The following is a 19129-nucleotide window of genomic DNA, read 5'->3' as shown; positions in this document are numbered from 1 at the left end:
CCTTGCAGGAGCTCTTTAGTACCTCACCGTGACTCACCCCGACCTAACGTACGCGGTTCAGCAGGTGTGCTTCTTCATGCATGATCCCTGCGAGCCTCATCTCACGCTGATCAAGTGCATCCTATGCCACATGAAGGGCACTCTGTCCTTCAGGCTCCACATCGGCACCAGCCCTATCCAATCCTTGGCCGCATACTCTGATGCGGGCTGTCCGGACTCTCAGCGTTCTACCTCCGACTTTTGCGTCTACCTTGGCGACATTCTGGTCTCTTGATCCTCCAAGCGATGGACCACCGTCTCCAGATCCAGCGCCGAGGCGGAATACTGGGCTGTGGCACATGTAGTTGTTGAGTGTTGCTGGCTGCGCCAGCTTCTTCGGGAGCTCCACGTTCCACTTGCTTCAGCCATAGTTGTCTGTTGCAACAATATGAGTGCTATCTACATGACAGCAAACCCGCTCCATCATCTGCGCATGAAGCATATCGAGATCCACATCCACTTTGTTCGCGAGAAGGTGGCCTTGGGGCAGGTTCGCGTGCTCCACGTTCCGTCCTCACACCAGTTCGCGGATATCATGTCCGCGATTCTCCCGCTATGACTGTGGGCGGGTATTAGAGATTGTATAGCCTTTTATATACTTTCCATGTATACTTGATTATATTCCTTATATACCGAGCCATATTGGCTATAGATATATATATCTAAAGGTCACCCCGGTGTGCTGTGTTTTCCTAAAACCTACCTCTCTACGATGAAAAGTTAGTTCATACTGGCACTTGTATATTCAATGGTGCTATGAGATGCACGTCGATGTCCCATTTTCTCCTTGGAAACTTGTGTCACCGTGGAGCCCGCTCCTGTCTAGTTGTTTTGGTAATAATGCAACTGAAGACCCAAGCCATTTTCATAGTCAACAACTGTGGTCTTCAATTTCCTCGTCTGCCTCTTCACAGGGATTGGCAACTCTGGATATTGAATTTCGAGTTACTATTCACTGTACTATTTAAAATTATTGATTTACTATTCAAATTGAGAGGCACTATTCAAATTCAGGTTACTATTCAAAATAGGAATATGAACATCGCTCTCACCGCGAGTGGGTGGAGCACCTCAAGGTGAGCAAAAAATGGCAGCACTATTCGCTCACTATTCCGCACTATTGAGCAACTATTTGGAGGTCGCTTTCAGCAACTATTCAGCAGATATGATATGCACGGGTGCGTGATTAGGCGTATAGCTTAATTATATTGATTCGCAGGATCTTTGCGGGTTGGCGAGACCAAGAATTAAGCATAGCAGCACAACCGGCTGAATTCTTGGTCTTGCCAACCCACAAAGATCCTACGAATAAATATAATTAAGCTATACGCCTAATCACGCACCCGCGCATGTCATATCTGCTGAATAGTTGCTGAAAGCGACCCCAAATAGTTGCTCAATAGTGCGGAATAGCGAGCGAATAGTGCCGCCACTTTTTGCTCATCCCGAGGTGCTCCACCCACTCGCGGTGAGTGCCCGAGCGCTGTTCGTGTGTGTCTATATATATATATATATATATATATATATATATATATATATATGATGTGTTTTTCCAAAACCTAGCACTGGCACTTGTATATTCAATTGTGCTATGAGATGTCGATGTCCCATTTTCTCCTTGGAAACTTGTGTCACCGTGGAGCCCGCTCCTGTCTAGTTTTGGTAATGATGCAACTGAAGACCCAAGCCATTTTCATAGTCAACAACTGTGGTCTTCAATTTCCTCATCTGCCTCTTCACAGTTAGGCGCCATGCCTACAAATATATTCAGGGATGGGCAACAAAGGATCCACAGTCATATATACTCGTGCCTGCTCTGTCTCGTGGCTGCAGTGGCATCCTCGTCAGCTATTTTTCCCATCCAGGGCGGGCGCCGTTGGTGTGCTGCTCCTCTCTCCGGTGGCCTTTGAGCTGTGAGCTGTGAGTTTCAGCATCTCCTGTACCTCTCATGTTCCTGTTTTGCTGTTAAAACTTGATGTTCCCTCAGTAATTGTTTTGAAATTTATATAATTATATGATTTGCGGTTTGCACACATGCTATAAGTAGCTGCATGAAACTGATTATGGATATGTTTACGCTGGAACAGATTTGATCAGCACATCAGTTATCTCCTATGTACCTTGATGCTTTGGTTTTCTAATAGTCTGATATGAAAATTAGAGTGTAAATTAGTTCTTTTGACAAAATGAAAGATAAACACACGAACCTAATTTCCCATCCAGAAAATCTACTTTTAGATGATCGAGAACCAAATTCAGAATAATGACAAGTTAGCAGGATATCCTTTTATTATTACCGTTGACCTTTTTGTTTCTGTCTGTGTATGTAGTGAAGAGCAAAGTTCAACCAACATAGCTAGCGAACAATGAAGGTTATTACAACTGTGCAGATTGTGTTGGTGCTCATGACTTGTACTGAGCCTATCGTCATATGTGGCTTGTTATACCGAAACGAAACAGATGAGCTGTCACTGCTTGATTTCAAGAAGGCAATCAGTCTTGATCCACAACAAACCTTGATGTCCTGGAATGATAGCGTTCACTTTTGCAACTGGGAGGGTATCCGGTGCAGGGTAAAAATTCCGCGTCGTGTCACCTCTCTTAATCTTACAAATCGAGGTTTGGTAGGACAAATCTCTCCTTCACTTGGAAACCTTACATTCCTAAAATTTCTATTCCTAGACACTAACTCATTCACTGGAGAGATCCCTCCATCCCTAGGTCAGCTGCGTCACCTGCAGGCTATCATCTTGAGTAATAACACATTACAAGGAAGGATACCTAATCTTGCCAACTGTTCCAGCCTCAAGGTGCTATGGCTTAATGGCAATAATCTTGTAGGAAAAATCCCTGCAGATTTGCCTCAAGGCTTTAGAACTTTGGAAATTTCAATCAATAATCTTACTGGAGCTATACCTGCTTCCCTTGCCAATGTCACAACTCTGAGAAGTCTTCACTGTCAGTATAATTACATTGTTGGGAACATACCAAAAGAGTTTGCAAAGATGCCTGGGATGCTTTCCGTGCAACTAGGTGTAAACAAGTTGGAAGGTTGGTTTCCAGAAGCCTTCTTGAACCTTTCTACTCTTACTGAACTTAGCCTTGCCTACAACTATCTAAGCGGAGTGCTACCATTTAATATCGGTAACTCTCTACCCAATCTCCAAGTGTTACGATTGGGCAGCAACTTATTTCACGGCCATATCCCATGTTCATTGACAAATGCTTCGAAACTGTACCTTCTCGACATGGCTATCAACAGTTTCACTGGAGTTGTGCCTAGCTCAGTAGGAAAACTTATTAAATTGTCTTGGTTAAACCTTGAAATGAACAAGCTCCATGCACATGACGAGCAAGACTTGGAGTTTATGACTAGTGTAGCCAACTGCACTGAGCTACAAATGCTCTCCATATATGGGAATCGTCTGAAGGGCATTGTGCCGAATTCATTCGGAAACCGCTCCACTCAACTCCAATACATACACATGGGACGGAATCAATTATCAGGGAGTCTGCCTTCTGGCTTAGCAAACCTTCCCAACTTAATTGCTTTAGAATTGGGTGGTAACCTATTTACAGATGCTCTTCCAGGTTGGCTTGGATCTCTGAAAAGCTTACAGATACTAGCTTTATATAATAACCTTTTTTTAGGGTCCATTCCGGCATCTCTATCCAACTTATCCCAATTGGTACATCTTGAGCTAAGTACAAATAAGTTGGATGGATACATACCCCCAAGCTTGGGAGACCTCCAGATGCTTGAAGTGCTATATGTTTCCCATAACAATCTTCATGGTAGGGTGCCAAATAACATCTTTAGAATTCCGACAATCTCAGTACTTTGGTTATCGTTCAACCAACTTGACGGAGAACTTCCTACTGAAGTAGGCAATGCCAAGCAACTCATGTATATGCACCTTTCGTATAATAAACTGTCTGGTGATATTCCACATACTCTGGGAAGTTGCAAAAGCCTGGAAGATATCAAGTTGGACAGGAATGTTTTCAGTGGAAACATCCCCACAACTTTGGGCAGCATAAGTAGCTTAAAAGCGCTTGACCTATCTCATAATAACTTAAGTGGGACGGTACCAGTGTCTCTTGCTAACCTGGAACTTCTTCAGCAATTAGATCTGTCATTCAACAACCTCGAGGGTGAGGTCCCAACGAAAGGAATATTCAGGAATGCAACAGCTATACATATTGTTGGAAATCGGGAGCTTTGCGGTGGAGTACCTCAATTACACTTGCCAACCTGTTCGGTCATGCCTTTGAACTTAACCAAGCACAAGCATTCTGTTGAATTGAAAGTAGTGCTCCCAGTTGCGAGCATGGTGTCACTTGCTATAGTAGTATTTGTCTTGTTTATATGGAGAGGGAAGCAGAGGAGAAAATCTATTGCTTTTCCCTCATTTGATAGCAGCAGCTTCCCTATAGTTTCTTATAATGATCTTGCTAGAGCAACAGATGGATTCTCAAAATCTAAGTTAATTGGCAGAGGAAGACATGGTTCTGTGTACCAAGGAAAACTTTTTGCGCGTGAAGCTGTTGCAATCAAAGTCTTCAGTTTAGAGATAAAGGGAGCACAAAACAGCTTCATAGCAGAATGTAATGTTTTGAGAAACGTGCGGCATCGCAATCTAGTTCCTATCCTTACTGCATGCTCAAGCATCGATGGTAACGGGAGTGATTTCAAAGCCTTAGTGTATGAGTTCATGCCACGTGGTGACTTGCATCTATTACTGTACTCAACTTGTGAGGATGAGAACACTTCAAACCATATCACACTGGCTCAAAGGTTAAGTATTCTGGTGGATATAGCAGATGCGCTGGAGTATCTCCACCATTACAGTCAAGGAACTATTGTTCATTGTGATGTTAAGCCTAGCAACATTCTTCTGGATGATGAGATGACAGCTCATGTTGGAGATTTTGGGCTCGCAAGATTGATGATTGACTCAAGCACATCAACTTTTGCTGACTCGGCTTCTTCAACAGTTGCATTCTGGGGAACTATTGGATATGTTGCTCCAGGTAATGCCATTTCATATTGCGCCATGTTCTTCCTTTCCAATTCAGAATGGCTGCTTTTGTGCTATGAGCTGACTGAACTACTGTCATGCCATGTATGGTCTTCAGAGTATGCAACAGGCGGAGGTCAAGTTTCAACTGCTGCAGATGTTTATAGCTTTGGAGTTGTTCTTCTCGAAGTATTTTTACGGAAGAGACCAACGGACAATATGTTCAAGGATGGCCTGAACATTGCAAAATACGTTGAGATGAATTTTCCTGACAGGATTGTGGACATCATTGATCCTGAACTCCTGCGAGACTTGCGATCTCAGGAAGCTCCAATGGCCATGAAGGAAAACTGTTTGGGGTGTTTACTTTCGGTGCTGAACATTGGGCTTTGCTGCGTCAAGACATCCCCGAATGAGCGCGTGGACATGCAAGAGGTGGCTGCAAGGTTGCATGGAATCAAGGATGCATACCTCTGTGAACACCAGTAATATAGTAGTTTTTTTTTTGACAATAGTCTGTTTACACTAGGTTGCAAGGTTGCATTGTAAGGGTTCATATTGTTGATCTCTAGGTTCTGTTTCAGATACTGTTGGTCGAGGTCGAGCTGTGTTCCCGCCTTCCAGCCAAGTCACTGGCATCTACAGGTTGCATTGCATAAATATTCAGATGAAACAGGCGCACAAAAAATGTTCATACGGAAGACAAACCTCATGCCAAATGTGGTCAACCAGTTTCATAAGTATAACTAAACCTCATGCCAATGTAGCAATTCATGCACAGCCACAGCCCTAGAAGCTAGATCAAAGGATCGGAGATACTCACAGGGCAACTGCAATTGCATCGTGGTACTAAATGGATATACCCGAATTCATTTTTTATTAATTTTTTTTCGCGACCGTGCCTTGGCACCTATTTCATTAGGAGGAAGGGAGGAGAAACAGTTACACAGTTACAGAGTTACAGTGTTATCTGGAGAGGTGACCTCGTGAGCATTTCAGAGAGAACCTGCTGTTACATGTACACTGCAGCGCAACCCAAACTAGCAGCAGCATTTTGATCAGTACCTAGAGCAGTAGCAACACTCAAACCCAGCATAGCAAAAGGAGCTAAGCAGCTGAAATGAGCAGAAACCCACACCGAAGCTTCCTCTGTGATCGCCTGCATCAATTGCCTTCCTCTCTGTTCTGTTAAAGGTACGAGCGTTTCATTCCAACCATATAACCTAGGCCACAATTATGATCATCGAGTCGAAAGTTTTCCTGTCAGCCTTGTGCACACATTTCCTAGCTTTCATCCACCAGGCGGCCGAAGTTTGTTTTTATTGATTTTCTCTATCCATGCATCACCGCAAACTCCGCAATAGCGATTGGAGACACATTGAGGAAAATTTTCAGAAACGGTTGTGCTGCTGATGTAGTAAACTCCTTTCCGTGGGTGGACGTTTGATTTTGATTGATTCAGTCCTAAGTAGTACACCTATGTTTATGCTATCCTTTTTTTAGATACCGATGGGTGTTCTAAAGAAACTAGATTAGAAACTACATTATTATAGATCTAGATTTTTTTTGGCGAAGTGATGAGCATAAAAAGAAATATAGGCTAGCTAAGTGGAGCGTGGTTTGTACTCCAAAAGATCAAGGAGCATTGGGGGTCTTAAATTTAAACGTTCACAACAGGTGTCTACTTAGCAAGTGGTTGTTTAAAGTAACTAATGGGGACAGAGTCTGGCAGAATCTGTTAATAAGGAAATACTTAACGGATAGAACTATCACAAAAGTTCAACATATGCCGGGGATTCTCAGTTTTGGGCTAGCCTTACGAAGGTTAGAGATGAATTCTTTAATCCAACTTCACCTTGGGGAAGATGTAAAAATTCCTTCTTGTTGCACCTCATCCCTTGCCTTACGCTGCCCTGCCCTTCATGGACCTGCAGAGGGGGGATGGGAGCAAGGAATGATATTATTGTGCACACTGTTGTATTGCTGTTGCAGGAAATGGAAGAACACGGCAAAGACATTATTTTTTAATAAAGTCAACGTGTTAATAATGAAAGGGGGAAAAAGTAACTATTAGTCTATTACAGAACAAACAACCAATGAACGACTACACTTGAAGATCAGGATTACGAGCTCGTGCTCCCTGTTACTTATTGCAGCAGACTCATTCCAGCACTGCTGCTCAGCCTGCAGTGGCTGTCCAATATGATCACATCTTCCTTGGCTGTCATTGCAACATCACATGAAAATCCCAGGGGTCCTTTTCTCTAAATATTTCCTGAACTTTGCACATTTCTAAAACTTCATCGCAATGAGATCATGCAGAATTTGTGAACATATAGCAATGAATTATGAAGAGTTTTGTTTGGCATTGAGATTCAGTTAAAAAGCCCTGGAAGTTAACAAGTATAATGCTGCAGATAACTTTGTGAAGTTGTAAGTAGTTGGTGAAAGTGCCATCTCTAAATATTGTAGTCAATTTTTCACAGCGCTGTTATTATTATAGACACACGTGAACGGGATGTACAGGTAAGATCTTCCCAGCCCAAACTATCAAATTAAAAGGTTTTGGCTATTCTTCAGCAAATAAGGGAAAAATGTGTCTGGAAGCTAGACATACCATGTAATAAACATCAGCTAGGCAGCTTTTGATGTTAATGCGACAGTTCAAATTTTAACTTTGCAATACCATGCATTGCTGGCAATATCTACGAAGATTTATCCTTTCAGCACAAAAAAAAACATACAGAGGGGTGAGGAAACAAATATTCACAGTTAGTCAGTAAACACCCAGTGGCATGGGGAAAAAATGTGAAGAAAGTGCATACAACAAATATGATTCTAGAAACACAAAGTGCGGGATTTGAACTTTAACTTGATTGAAGTTGAAACATCATACATTGCGCGACTTAGGCAATTGCATACATATGTAGTGCTAATTTACACGCATGCCGCAAGTGGACAAAATGCACAAGAAGGAATACATTGAAGTACCATCAGATACCTAATTCTACAGATACGTTTATGTTGCTAGCTGCTCCTGTGATCCACACTTGGAACGTCAAATTTGTCTAGTACCTCACAAGCCACAATTTCAGTGCTTACCAGCAAGGGCCGATGACTCTGCGAAATAGGGAACATATGGTAAAATATAATGGGGGCAAACCCCTAGAGTGTGGAGGGTGCACACTTCCTCGCTATCCATGTCATATGATTTCAGTTCCAGGTTCCAGTGCTGAAAGAAAAAGATCAGATTGCGATCTGGGTGAATGGCAATCACACTATAGTCATACTGAACTCGGCAACTCATTCTTCTAAACAGCTGCATAAAGGTCACACTGTGTTTCAGAACCCATTCTTCTGTGTCATAGTCCTGAAGAACCCAAATGGACAGTCCAGTCATGTCGCCTGTGCTGTCTCCATGTTGATTCATGTAATGCAGGCGCCCTTGGGATTGACCAACAAAAGCAACATCACAAAGTTTCTGCGGCCCGCTGATGACCCTACAAATCCCACCTTCCCCATCAACTGCAACTATTAGCTCCTGATCTATTTCCCATCCGAAATAGCTGGTGTTACTGAAATGCAGCATGCCACCAACAAAGGCGCTTCCTGCAAAGAATGCTACGAAATCATCACCCCACGTGCTTAGCCTCTCACACCATACCCCAGTTTCAGAGGAGTAGGTGTGCACCGCTTCCACGCGCGAAGTATCGTCGACCCAGAACTGTACCAGCTGAAAGTGCGAGGACGCGGCAGGATCGAAAACCAAATAGGTGAAAGTACAGCTAGTTTCAGTGTCGGAGTCAGAGTCCTCACTCTCGTCATTGTAATCAGGTCCCCAGCCGGAGCTGGGCACGGCCACCCATTGCTCGGTGGCGGGGTTGCAGACGATGTAGCCCAGTGAATCATAGGAATCTCCAGCCCTTCTGTGGCCAAAGAGGAGGAGGCCGTTGCAGGAGCGCAGGAGACCGAATTCCTCGATCCCCGGCACCTTCCCCAGGAAGGAGAAAGACGCGAGGGGCGAGGGTTTACCCAGCGTGTTGATGAAGCGCCCGTGGACGGCGCGATCCGGGCTCACGCCGCCGGCATCGCTGCTGCCGCCCTGCGTCTCATCGTCGCCGTCGAAGACGTAGAAGAAGCCCTCGAGGGTTTGGGGGAGCCTGTTGCAGCGGAGGCGGTCGGCGATGAGGTCGCGCCAGGCCCTGGAGACGCACTTGAAACGGCAGAGGGATTTGGCGGGGACGCGGGAGAGGATCTCCACGAGGGCGTCGTCGGGCAGGGAGGGCGCCGCCGCCGCGCTCCTCTTGGGGTGGTCCATGCCGCTGCGAATGGACAGGAGGAGCAGTAGGTGAGGGGATGAGCGTGAGAGAGGAGTGCAGCGCTCGCCGAGCTGGGGAATCTTACCCACCGCCGGGGACGATGGGGATCGCCGGGCGCCGCCGGAGACGTAGCGGCGCGGGTGCCTGATAGATCTGAGGGGAGAGAATGGGATAGTGTTTTGTGGGCTGGGCCGCATTGCAGCAACAGGCAGGAGGATATCAGGTCCAGTTAACCTAGTTTACAAGCCGCATCTGCGTATCCGAGGTACAGGTACAACGACAAGCAAATGTAATACTCTGAATGTAAGCAACATTACTTGTGAGATCATGCACAGTTTGTGAACATATACGAATAAATTATGAATCTGTTTGGCATTTGAGATTCCGTTGAAAGTCCTGGAAGTTCACAAGTACAATGTTGGAGATGAAGTTAACTTGTAAAGTTTTAAACCAAGTAGTTGTGAAAGTGCCACCTCTAAATACTGTAGTCATTTTTCACAGAGCTGTTATCATAGACACAGGTGAACATGACCTACAGGTAAGATCTGCCCAGTCCAAACTATCCAATTAAAAAGGTTCTACCTACTCTTCAACAGCGTAAACGAAGGTAGGCAGTTTTTGATGTTATCGCACAATTTAAATTTGAATTTTGCAATACCATGTATTGCTGGCAACATCGAGGAAGATATATCCTTTCAGCACAAGAAAACATATATAGGGGCGAGCAAACAAATATTCACAGTTCATGAACACCCAGTGGCATGGAAAAGAAAAGTAAAGAAAGTGCATGCAACAAATATGATTCTGGAAACACAAAGTGCCCAGTTTGAACTTTTAACTTGAACTCCAAACATCATACATTGTGCAACTTAGGCAATTGCATACATATGTAGTGCTAACTTACAGGAATGCCGCAAATGGACAAAATGTACGAGAAGGAATACATTGAAGTACCTTCAGATACCTAATTCTATAGATATATTTATGTTAATAGCTGCTCCTGTGCTCCATACTTGGAACATCAAATTTGACCAGTACCTCACAAAGTCACAAGGCACAATTTCAGTGCTTGCAAGCAACAGCCGTTGACTCCGCAAAATAGGGAACATATGGGAAAATATGCTGAGGACCCACCCTTAGAATCCGGAGAGTACACACTTCCTTGCTATCCATGTCATATGATTTCAGTTGCAGGTCCCAGTGCTGAAGAAAGAAGATCAAATCACGATCCGGGTGAATGGCAACCACATTGTAGTCTTGATCTCGGCAACTCATTCTTCCAAACAGCTGCAAAAAGGTCACCCTGTGCTTCAGAACCCAATCTTCTGTATTGTACTCCTGAAGAACCCAAATGGACAGTTCAGTCATCTTGCTAGTGCTGTCTGTACGTCGACTCAGGTAATGCAGGCGTCCTTTGGATTGACCAATAAAAACAGCATCACAACTCTTCTCTGGCCCGACGATGATCCTACACCTCTTCCCTTCCCCATCAACTGCAACTATCTGCTCCTGGTGCGTATCAAAGTTGGTGACGCTGAAATGCAGCATGCCACTGACAAAGGCGCTTCCAGCAAAGAATGATACGGCCTCATCTGAACTCCACTCACTTGTCTTCTTACACCATACCCCAGTTTCAGATGAGTAGGTGTGCACCTCCTCCACGCACACAGCATCGCCTGACCAGAACTCGACCAACTGAAAGTGCGCGGACACAGCAGGGTCGAAGATCAAATAGGTGAACCTACAGTTAGATGATTCATTGTCGGAGTCCGAGTCCGAGTCCTCGCTCTCATCCCAATCCCATAGGGAGAAAGGTTTCCAGCCGGAGCTGGGCACGGCCACCCATTGCTCGGTGGCGGGGTTGCACACGATATAGCCCAGTGAATCGTAGGTGTCCGAATCCCTTCTGTGCCCAAAGAGGAGGAGCCCGTTGCAGGAACGCATGAGACAGATGGTCTCAACTCCGAGCTGCTCCAGCAGGAAGGAGTAGGAAGCGAGGGGCACGAATCTACCCAACGTGTTGATGAAGCGCCCGCGGGCGACGTGACCCGGGCTCACACCGCCGCCGCCGTCACCCTTGCCACTGCCATCGTCGCAGTCGCCGCCGTGTATCTCGTCGTCGTCGTCGCCGTCGTAGGCGTAGAAGAAGCCCTCGAGGGTTTGGGGGAGCCTCTTGCAGCGGAGGCGGTCGGCGATGAGATCGCACCAGGCCGTGGAAACGCACTTGAAACGGCAGAGGGATTTGGCGGGGACGCGGGAGAGGATCTCCACGAGGGCGTCGTCGGGCAGGGAGGGCGCCGCCGCCGCGCTCCTCTTGGGGTCGTCCATACCGCTTCGAATGGACAAGAGGAGAAGTACGTGAGGGGATGAGCGCGAGAGAGGTGTGCAGCGCTCGCCGAGCTGGGGAAGCTTACCGGCCGCCGGGGAAGATGGGGATCGCCGGTCGCCCCTGGAGAAGTGGCGGCGGGGGTGCCTGAGACATCTGAGGGGAGAGAATGGGATAGTGTTTTTGTGGGCTGGGCCGCATTGCAGCAACAGGCGAACTGGCCGGGCCGATAAAAAACAACCCGGTTAGTTTCGCCAATCTTAATATGGCTTCCGGTGCTTTAATATTGGTGCACACCAGATGTTCCGGCCGATCTCCTCTCCTCCCCACGCCCTAGCTTCTGCTTGTCCTCATGCGCCGCCGCCGTCCACCTCGCCGCCGTTCCACCGGTGCCCGAGGTCGGAGGGGTGGGTTGTGGGCAGGAGCAGCTGGCGACGACGGTGGTGGTCGAGGTCGGGAGATCTTAGGGTTAGGGTTTTGGGGTGTCGGGGGGCTCCAATGCCCACCGGCCTTAGAAAGGAAGGCCGGCGGGAGTGGAGGTGGCGGGTTGGCCATTGGTGGAAGTGAGGCGGCGTGGGAGTACCGCCGGCCGGGCAGGGCTGGCCATCCGGTGGGTAGTGGTCGGTGGCGAGGGTGAGAAGGAGCGTCACCAAATTAGGTAGGTATTGACGCAAAATCTGAACTTCAAGCTCCTATGTTGAACAACACGGAGGACCTAGGAGATCTGCTTAACTCTAGTGAAAGCTCCAAATCGGGTCGCGAGTGGTGCAAGGCGTGCCGGTCAATTTGACCTGAAAATTGAAAAGGTAAACATTAAATTCCTTAGCCAATCGGCGGCGAAGCCTTTCGAACTCATGGTAGACATTCTTGGAATAAACACCACAACAAATAGATATTTAATGTAAACATGCGGTGTAAATAAATAAAATATTAATGGCATGTGCCATCGGCTATGTCAGCCGACGGGATAAGATAAAGTATTGTAACACAATAGCCATAAACGGAACCCTTGTTAACCATGCACGCATTAGATAGGTTAATAGATTTAATATCTTGATAAGTGTAATTGAACTTAGACAAGATAACACGAATGAGAAGGCATTGATGTCAATCTATTAACCTAAAAGATTAGAGCACAACAAACAAGGACCTCTTTCTTACCACTTACAAGCTAATTAAGTTAACGAAATTTAATCAATGTCATGACCGTGTAATTGAACTTGGACAAGGTAACATGGTGAGAGGGCATTAATTTCGGCCCATTAACTCAACTAGACGAGCTCGCAGTAGCAAGTCCTCGTACACGCCCCTATCGGCTCAATGATGTCATCATGACTCGACTGAAGCATCAGCTCTCAACAGTAGCGTGCTGACGTCAGGGGCTTGATGGTTAGCAATACGAGGGGCAGGGGTAAAGATATATCGGACCTAGCATATATAAAGCAATAAAAGAATGCAAAGTCTACCAGCTGATACAATCTGATAACTATGTATGTCTAAACAAGGTAAGGGAGCTGATGAAGACAAACTAGCCAGATCTAGCCGTTCGATAACTATGAGTGCTCAGGAACAACCAAGGAGCCGATAAAGACAACCTAGATAGATCTAAGCAAACTCGATAACTATGAGCAACATCGAAGACAAGTAGAATATTAGACAAAGCCTGCAAAGTTCTACTCGCAATCTAAAATAACTCGATAACTAGCCACACAACAATATCAGAATATAAAACTTAACTCAGAAAGTTTTGATAGAGGTCGTAATGATCAGATGGTGGTACTTACAAGCTCGCTTGAGATTGAAGCCGATGCAGCTTTGCGCGCTAGAAGGAACTCGTCGAATCTACTCTACTCCTACTCCTAGGGTTTTGGCGGCGTTGCGTCAAAAGGTTATATTTGATTTATTGATGATTATTTACAAGGCTCATTAGTTTATATTTATACCTTGGAGCAAGTTAAAATCCTAGTCGATTACGACATGACTATTATAGCTATTCGGTGAGTCAATTTCACTTCAAACTGGGCCCGCCTGATCTTCCATCGGCTTCTAGAATCTTGATCAACTACAGTTACATCCACATACCCTTTTCTCCCTCCTTCATCGGCTATCAGAACTTTATCCACAACGGTTGACTCTGGTAAAAAACCGGTGTCAATAGAAGGGCGGGCCAAAGGGCAGCGGTGGTTGGTGGACGGGCAGCGCGGCTTGCCACCACCGGCCGGGGTAGTGGAGGTGGCAGCGGGAAGCGGAAGCCTCGGGAAGAAGGTGACTCTTCGTGGAAGGGGGCGGCGGCGAGGGTGAGGAGGAGCGCCACCGGGCGGGTTGGAGGGGGTAGCGGCAGAGGAAGGGGCGGGTAGTGGAGTCTCGCGGGGAAGAAGAGGAAGCGGTGAGGACGAAGAGGTGGTTGTGGGCTTAATGGACCTCTAATCCATCCTCCCTATCTGGCACACGGAAGTCAGATAGGAGCCCCCGTTAGTTTCAGGCCTAAATTTCGTGTCCACAACCATTTCATGTTTATTTTCTATTATTTACTTATCTTCAAATCCTTTTCTTATAATCCTATTCATTTCTTCTTCTTTTGTTATCTTTTGTTTTTTTCTTTCACTTTCTTTTCTTATCTTGTACTTCCTCCGTTCCAAATTCCGTTCCAAATTGTAGATCGTTTTAGCTTTTCTAAATTCATGTATGTTTGTATGCATCTAGACATACACTATATTTAGGTATATAAATTAAAAAATCAAAACAACCTAAAATTTGGAGCAGAGAAGTATACATGTATCTGCTGGCAGGAGCAGGCATGCAGGGTGCCTGGCCGATGGTGAAGAAAGGGTGGTCGATGATCCGACCACTGGGCTGGTGCGGGGCAATCAAAATAATAATTGAGATCGCCTTCCCATCCATCCACCACGTGTGCCCACCGCACGCTTGCAGGACTAGGATCGAGCTCGTGCTCCCCTGTCGCATGCAGCAGGCTCATCACTCGTTCCAGCGCTGCTGCTGCTGCTGCTGATGGCACTGCCACTGCCAGCGGTAGTATGCAATCTCGAATATAATCACACCGGCCATTCTCTGACCATGATCGGATCCTGTTGATTGTATGAATTGTACGAAGAACGATATGGATGGGCCGGTCGGTGGTCGTTGGGAGCCGCTGCTCCTGCTGGCTGGCATGTCTTGTCTCGTCGATGGATTGCAGATTCAGATGCCTAGCCCAGCTAGCCTTGCTCGTGGATGGACACTTGCAAAGTAAGCGAGATCCATGCGAGAGGATCCCATCATATCGGACGGGCTTAAAAATAAATTATATAATGTGGTTTTTGTAAGAGGAGAAATCGCAGTGACCATTGAGCACATGTAGACTGTAGTGCAGGTGTCTCTGATACGCAGTGGCAGTATACTGTATACAATGACCTATATCGTCAGAGATGGATGATCTACTGCTCTTTCTTGTATGTATCGTGATGCATGTTACGTAACTAACATGTCTCCTTCACAATCCAACTCAGCCCTTTAAAATTATATAATAGTATGATCCAATTTTTATTAAACCCGAACCTAGACTAAATTAGAATACGTGCTGCATCAGTGCATGACATATACAGTATAGTATATGCATGCAGTTCGTTGACAGTACCTGTGTAGCATTCGAGAAAAGATGAGGATCAAGCGGGAGGGGTGGTGCCCAGCCCAGTTGACGCCACGCGCCATCAGCCCATGCATGCCGTCATGCCCATCTCTCTGCTGCCGCAAACATGTACCTGCAGGACCGGGCGTGGCAATAATGCAGCTGGAGGACCGAACTGAAAGATAGGCAGATCATTTCGGAATCGCGACAGCGCAGCGCCCTCGAGATCCGGGACCGAACTAGGGAGCTGCTGCATGGTACCCCTAGAGCGCAGCATGGAGGACCGCCATGATCATTTGTACATTATGGGAGAGAGCAATTCTTCTCCCAATCAGAACAATTTCATCCAGTTGCCAGAGTCTCAGAAAAGAAGGACATGCATGCTGTTTAGGACTAAGAGTCTAAGACTGTCTGGACCTGTAGCGAAGATGGAAGAAGACTTAGTATTGGGTACAAAATAAACGTATGCGGTTGCTGAAAAGTGCAAAAAGGAAAATGCAAAAGAACATTGCACCATAGACCACTGGCGTGCTTGCTATGTCTGCTTTAATATTTTTATATTTCACACAAATCGTTCGATTCTTTGTGTTGTTCATGAAACAGCTCTCCTTTCCCCGGTTCTCCATTGTGCCAACAATGTCAATGTGGTTCTAGATGATTGAGCCTTTGCTCTGGTCTTATCTAAAACCTTTGGTCATACAAACACACTCGTTCCTCCGCACTCTACGCTAGGCAAATTGCCAACCTGAACATGTATTAAGATATGCTTAGCGTTTGCAACAAAAATTACGAAGCATGGAAAAAAGAAGAAGAAGAAGAAGGAAAGATGTCACTCGGCCGATCGACACGTACATGCATGCACACCGGACCAGGGACCCAACAATAAGAGCAATGCATATAACTCATCCACATGCATGTATGAATGCAGCAACAAGAGACAAGATGCATGCAAGCAGTGTCGTCATCAGGCTTGCCTATCAAATAATGTCCATGCCGACAGACATATTGTGAGACATCCTAATTAAGGCTAGCTTCATCTACTGGCTACTCACATGTCATTATCATCATGATCGATGATATTTGGCTCTTCATTCTCTAAATCATTTGGGTCTCATCAACCAACAAAACATATGCAACTATAAGTGAACTAATCCGGATTTCGAAAAGCAGGAGTCGAGAAACAAATAATGCCGTTTAAAAAAAACAGTTGAGAAAATAATTAACCTCGCAGTCTTTATCGGTGCCTAATGTTAACATGTAAAAAGTCAACCTATATAATCGATCAAAAACTTACATAAAAACACCATTTAATTAATACGCTATACATGTACATTTGATTTGAAGAGAGAAGTTCTTGGCATGGTACATCATCATCATCGATCAACAGCTCTCTATGCATCATATCCAATCCAACAAAAAATTGACGTCCCAATAAATCGACCATCACCACCACCCAATTATATATGATAATATACAACCACCCCAAAATTAATGATTAAATAATAGCAAAAGAAAAAGATCAAGACCCTCCGAGCGAGACCAGCCTGACGGCGATGAACGCGAGGTAGACGACGAGGAGGCCGACCCCGAGCACCCGGTCGAGCCGCATCCCGCGGGCGGGGAGCACCACGATGGCCCACACCAGCGCCGCCGCAAGGAATCCCGCGGCCTGGTACGCCGACGCGTCCGCCGGGATCGCGTACGGCCGCGGGTACCGGGCCGCGGCGGCCATCGTGAGCGACAGGCCCAGGCCCACCACCGTGTTGAACGCCGGGCCCGCGTAGCAGCCCGACACGGCCGTCTGGGCCCCGCCGGCGCCACCGTGCATGGCCATCGCCACGTCCGCCACCAGGTCCCCCAGCGAGTTCCCCCACGCCAGCACCGTCGCGCCCAGCACGCTCGCCTTCACGCCGGCGACGAGACCGATCGCCACCAGAAGGGCGACGAGCTCGCGGGCTAGGAGGTAGGACCAGAGCACCGACATCAGGAACCCGCCGGCGAGCCACGGGAGGCGCCCGCACCGGGTCTCAGGAGGGGAGGTGGAGGTTGTTGTGTGGGCAGCCGCGGCGGCCAGGAGGGCACCCGCCGCCAAGGCGGAGAAGAGCGCGGCGGGGCTGGTGGGGGAGGAGGTGGCGGCGAGGAGGAGCGGGGAGAGAAAGGCGGACGCCACGGCGTAGCGCTTGGACCACCGGTGCGCGGTGATGTCCGGGATCGTCAGGCGCCGGGGGAGGTACAGCGGCGACTGGAGCGCGTCCATGGCGCGCTGGGAGAAGGTTTTCTCCGGCGGCGGGGAAGTGGTAGACTTGTTGAAGGAGATGGGGAGCGGAGGTGCTGCGCCGCCGTCGCCGTGGACGTTGAGGAGGAGAGGGGCGGCGAGGACGTCGGAGGAATTGTTCGCGGCGGCGGCGGGCTTCTTGCCGTCCTCCAGGAGCGGGTCGTCGTCGTCCTCCGCTCCGGCGGCCGCGCAGCAATGGGAGAACCAGACGATGAGGACGTAGGCGGCGTAGAGGGAGAGGAACGACGCGGCGGCCCAGACGGTGACGGTGCCGGCGAGCAGCACGGCGAGGAGGTAGCACAGCGCCACGAGCAGGAAGCACACGTCGCGCACGAACCCGCGCCGCTCGATCACGACCTCGCCCCGGCTCTCCGCGACGACGGCGACGACGCCGGCCACGACCGTGGACACGAACAGCGCGCCGCCGAGCACGCTGCTGAGCCCGACGTCCCCGGCGTCGCCTCCGCCGCCACCGCCGGTGCCGGCGAACGCGACGACGCTGGAGAGCACGTCGGGCGCGCCGTTGCCGAGCGAGAGGAGCGTGACGCCCGCGATGGCCGGCGGCAGGCGCAGCGCCTCCGAGAGCCCCTCGAGCGACGCGCAGAAGTAGCGCGACGCCGTGTCGCCGAGGAGGTAGAAGAGGACCAGCAGCCACAGCGCCATCGCGCCGGCGCCCAGCCACGGCGCGCGGCCGAAGTCGCAGTAGAAGAGCCGGAGGTAGTCGACGTACGCCCCCGGCGCGCACGGCGGGTGCCCCTGCCACGACAGGTACCGGCACCGCGAGCCGTGGTCCGGCAGCGACCGCAGCGCCGTCTCGCAGCTCGTCCCCTCCTCTTGGCCGCCCAGCAGCAGCAAGGAAGGCGCCGCCGAGATCGCGGGAGAAGCGCCGGAGAAGAAGACCATCGTCCCCGCCGCGTCGCCGTCGCGGCGCGCGGCGGCGAGGAGGACGGAGAGGACGAGGACGAGCAGGAGGAAGGCGGCGCTAGCGACGGCGGCGGCGGCATTGCGCCGGCACTTGAGGAGCCTGTACAGGAACGCCATGGGAGGCGGGGAGTGAGCTGAGGTAGGTAATAAGCTTGTGGAATTCTGGACTTGTGGTGGTGGTGAACTATGGTACTATGATGGCATGGGTGATGGATGCAATGAATGAATAGGGAAGAACCAGCCGATCCACAGCAACAGCTTGTCCTCGACCTGGTCCCCGCCGTGTCTCAGTCTCTGTATGCGTTCCTGGCTTGTTGGTCGGGAGAGAGAGAGAGAGAAGGAAGGGAGTTTCGATTTGTGCTCGTGTGGAATTTGGCAGGAAAATGTTGGTGGTGGGGAAGAAGAAGAAGGAAGGACAAGTGGCAGCTCACGAGGTCCCCTTCTTGCAGGTGAGCTGCTGATTCAGCTCGAGCTGCCTGACCGGCCTCCCTGATCTCCTCCATCATTCCCCTCCTCCTTCGCCCCCTGATCTTGTTCTGATTTCTTTTCTGGTAATCCGTGCCGCTTGATCGCTTGTTGATCGTGTCCAAGCGTGGAGCG

At 48.4% G+C, this 19129-nt stretch overlaps 4 protein-coding genes across 5 annotated transcripts; 1 reads left to right on the top strand and 3 right to left on the bottom strand.

Moving 5' to 3' along the window:
• The first annotated feature begins 1692 nt into the window (after positions 1-1692).
• Positions 1693-5645, top strand: LOC117850569 (uncharacterized). Its single transcript, XM_034732424.2, has 3 exons — positions 1693-1959; positions 2370-5073; positions 5179-5645. The coding sequence occupies exons 2-3, from the start codon at positions 2406-2408 to the stop codon at positions 5547-5549; spliced, it is 3039 nt and encodes a 1012-aa protein (XP_034588315.1). The 5' UTR covers positions 1693-1959; positions 2370-2405; the 3' UTR covers positions 5550-5645.
• Positions 5646-7916: 2271 nt separating this feature from the next.
• Positions 7917-9627, bottom strand: LOC117850570 (F-box protein At5g07610). Of its 2 annotated transcripts, XM_034732426.2 has the most exons (2): positions 9465-9575; positions 7917-9382 (listed from the first exon to the last, which is right to left on the bottom strand). In XM_034732426.2, exon 2 carries the CDS (start codon positions 9376-9378, stop codon positions 8152-8154), a length of 1227 nt encoding a protein of 408 aa, XP_034588317.1. In that variant the 5' UTR covers positions 9379-9382; positions 9465-9575; the 3' UTR covers positions 7917-8151. The 2 variants fall into 2 exon arrangements, with proteins under 2 accessions (XP_034588317.1, XP_072149020.1); XM_072292919.1 differs by having other exon boundaries at positions 7917-9627.
• A 551-nt stretch (positions 9628-10178) lies between these two features.
• LOC117847147 (F-box protein At5g49610) lies at positions 10179-11941 on the bottom strand. The gene is made up of 2 exons (XM_034728310.2): positions 11794-11941; positions 10179-11711 (listed from the first exon to the last, which is right to left on the bottom strand). The coding sequence occupies exons 1-2, from the start codon at positions 11904-11906 to the stop codon at positions 10442-10444; spliced, it is 1383 nt and encodes a 460-aa protein (XP_034584201.1). The 5' UTR covers positions 11907-11941; the 3' UTR covers positions 10179-10441.
• A 4679-nt stretch (positions 11942-16620) lies between these two features.
• On the bottom strand, positions 16621-19071 carry LOC117847428 (cation/calcium exchanger 1). The gene has a single exon (XM_034728640.2). It carries the CDS (start codon positions 18644-18646, stop codon positions 16850-16852), a length of 1797 nt encoding a protein of 598 aa, XP_034584531.1. The 5' UTR covers positions 18647-19071; the 3' UTR covers positions 16621-16849.
• Between the last annotated feature and the right edge of the window lie 58 nt (positions 19072-19129).

This window comes from Setaria viridis, chromosome 3 (assembly GCF_005286985.2).
Source record: "Setaria viridis chromosome 3, Setaria_viridis_v4.0, whole genome shotgun sequence".
Classification (NCBI taxonomy): Eukaryota; Viridiplantae; Streptophyta; class Magnoliopsida; order Poales; family Poaceae; genus Setaria; species Setaria viridis.
Note: the sequence above shows the minus strand (reverse complement) of the source record. Positions and strands in the feature narration are given on the sequence as shown.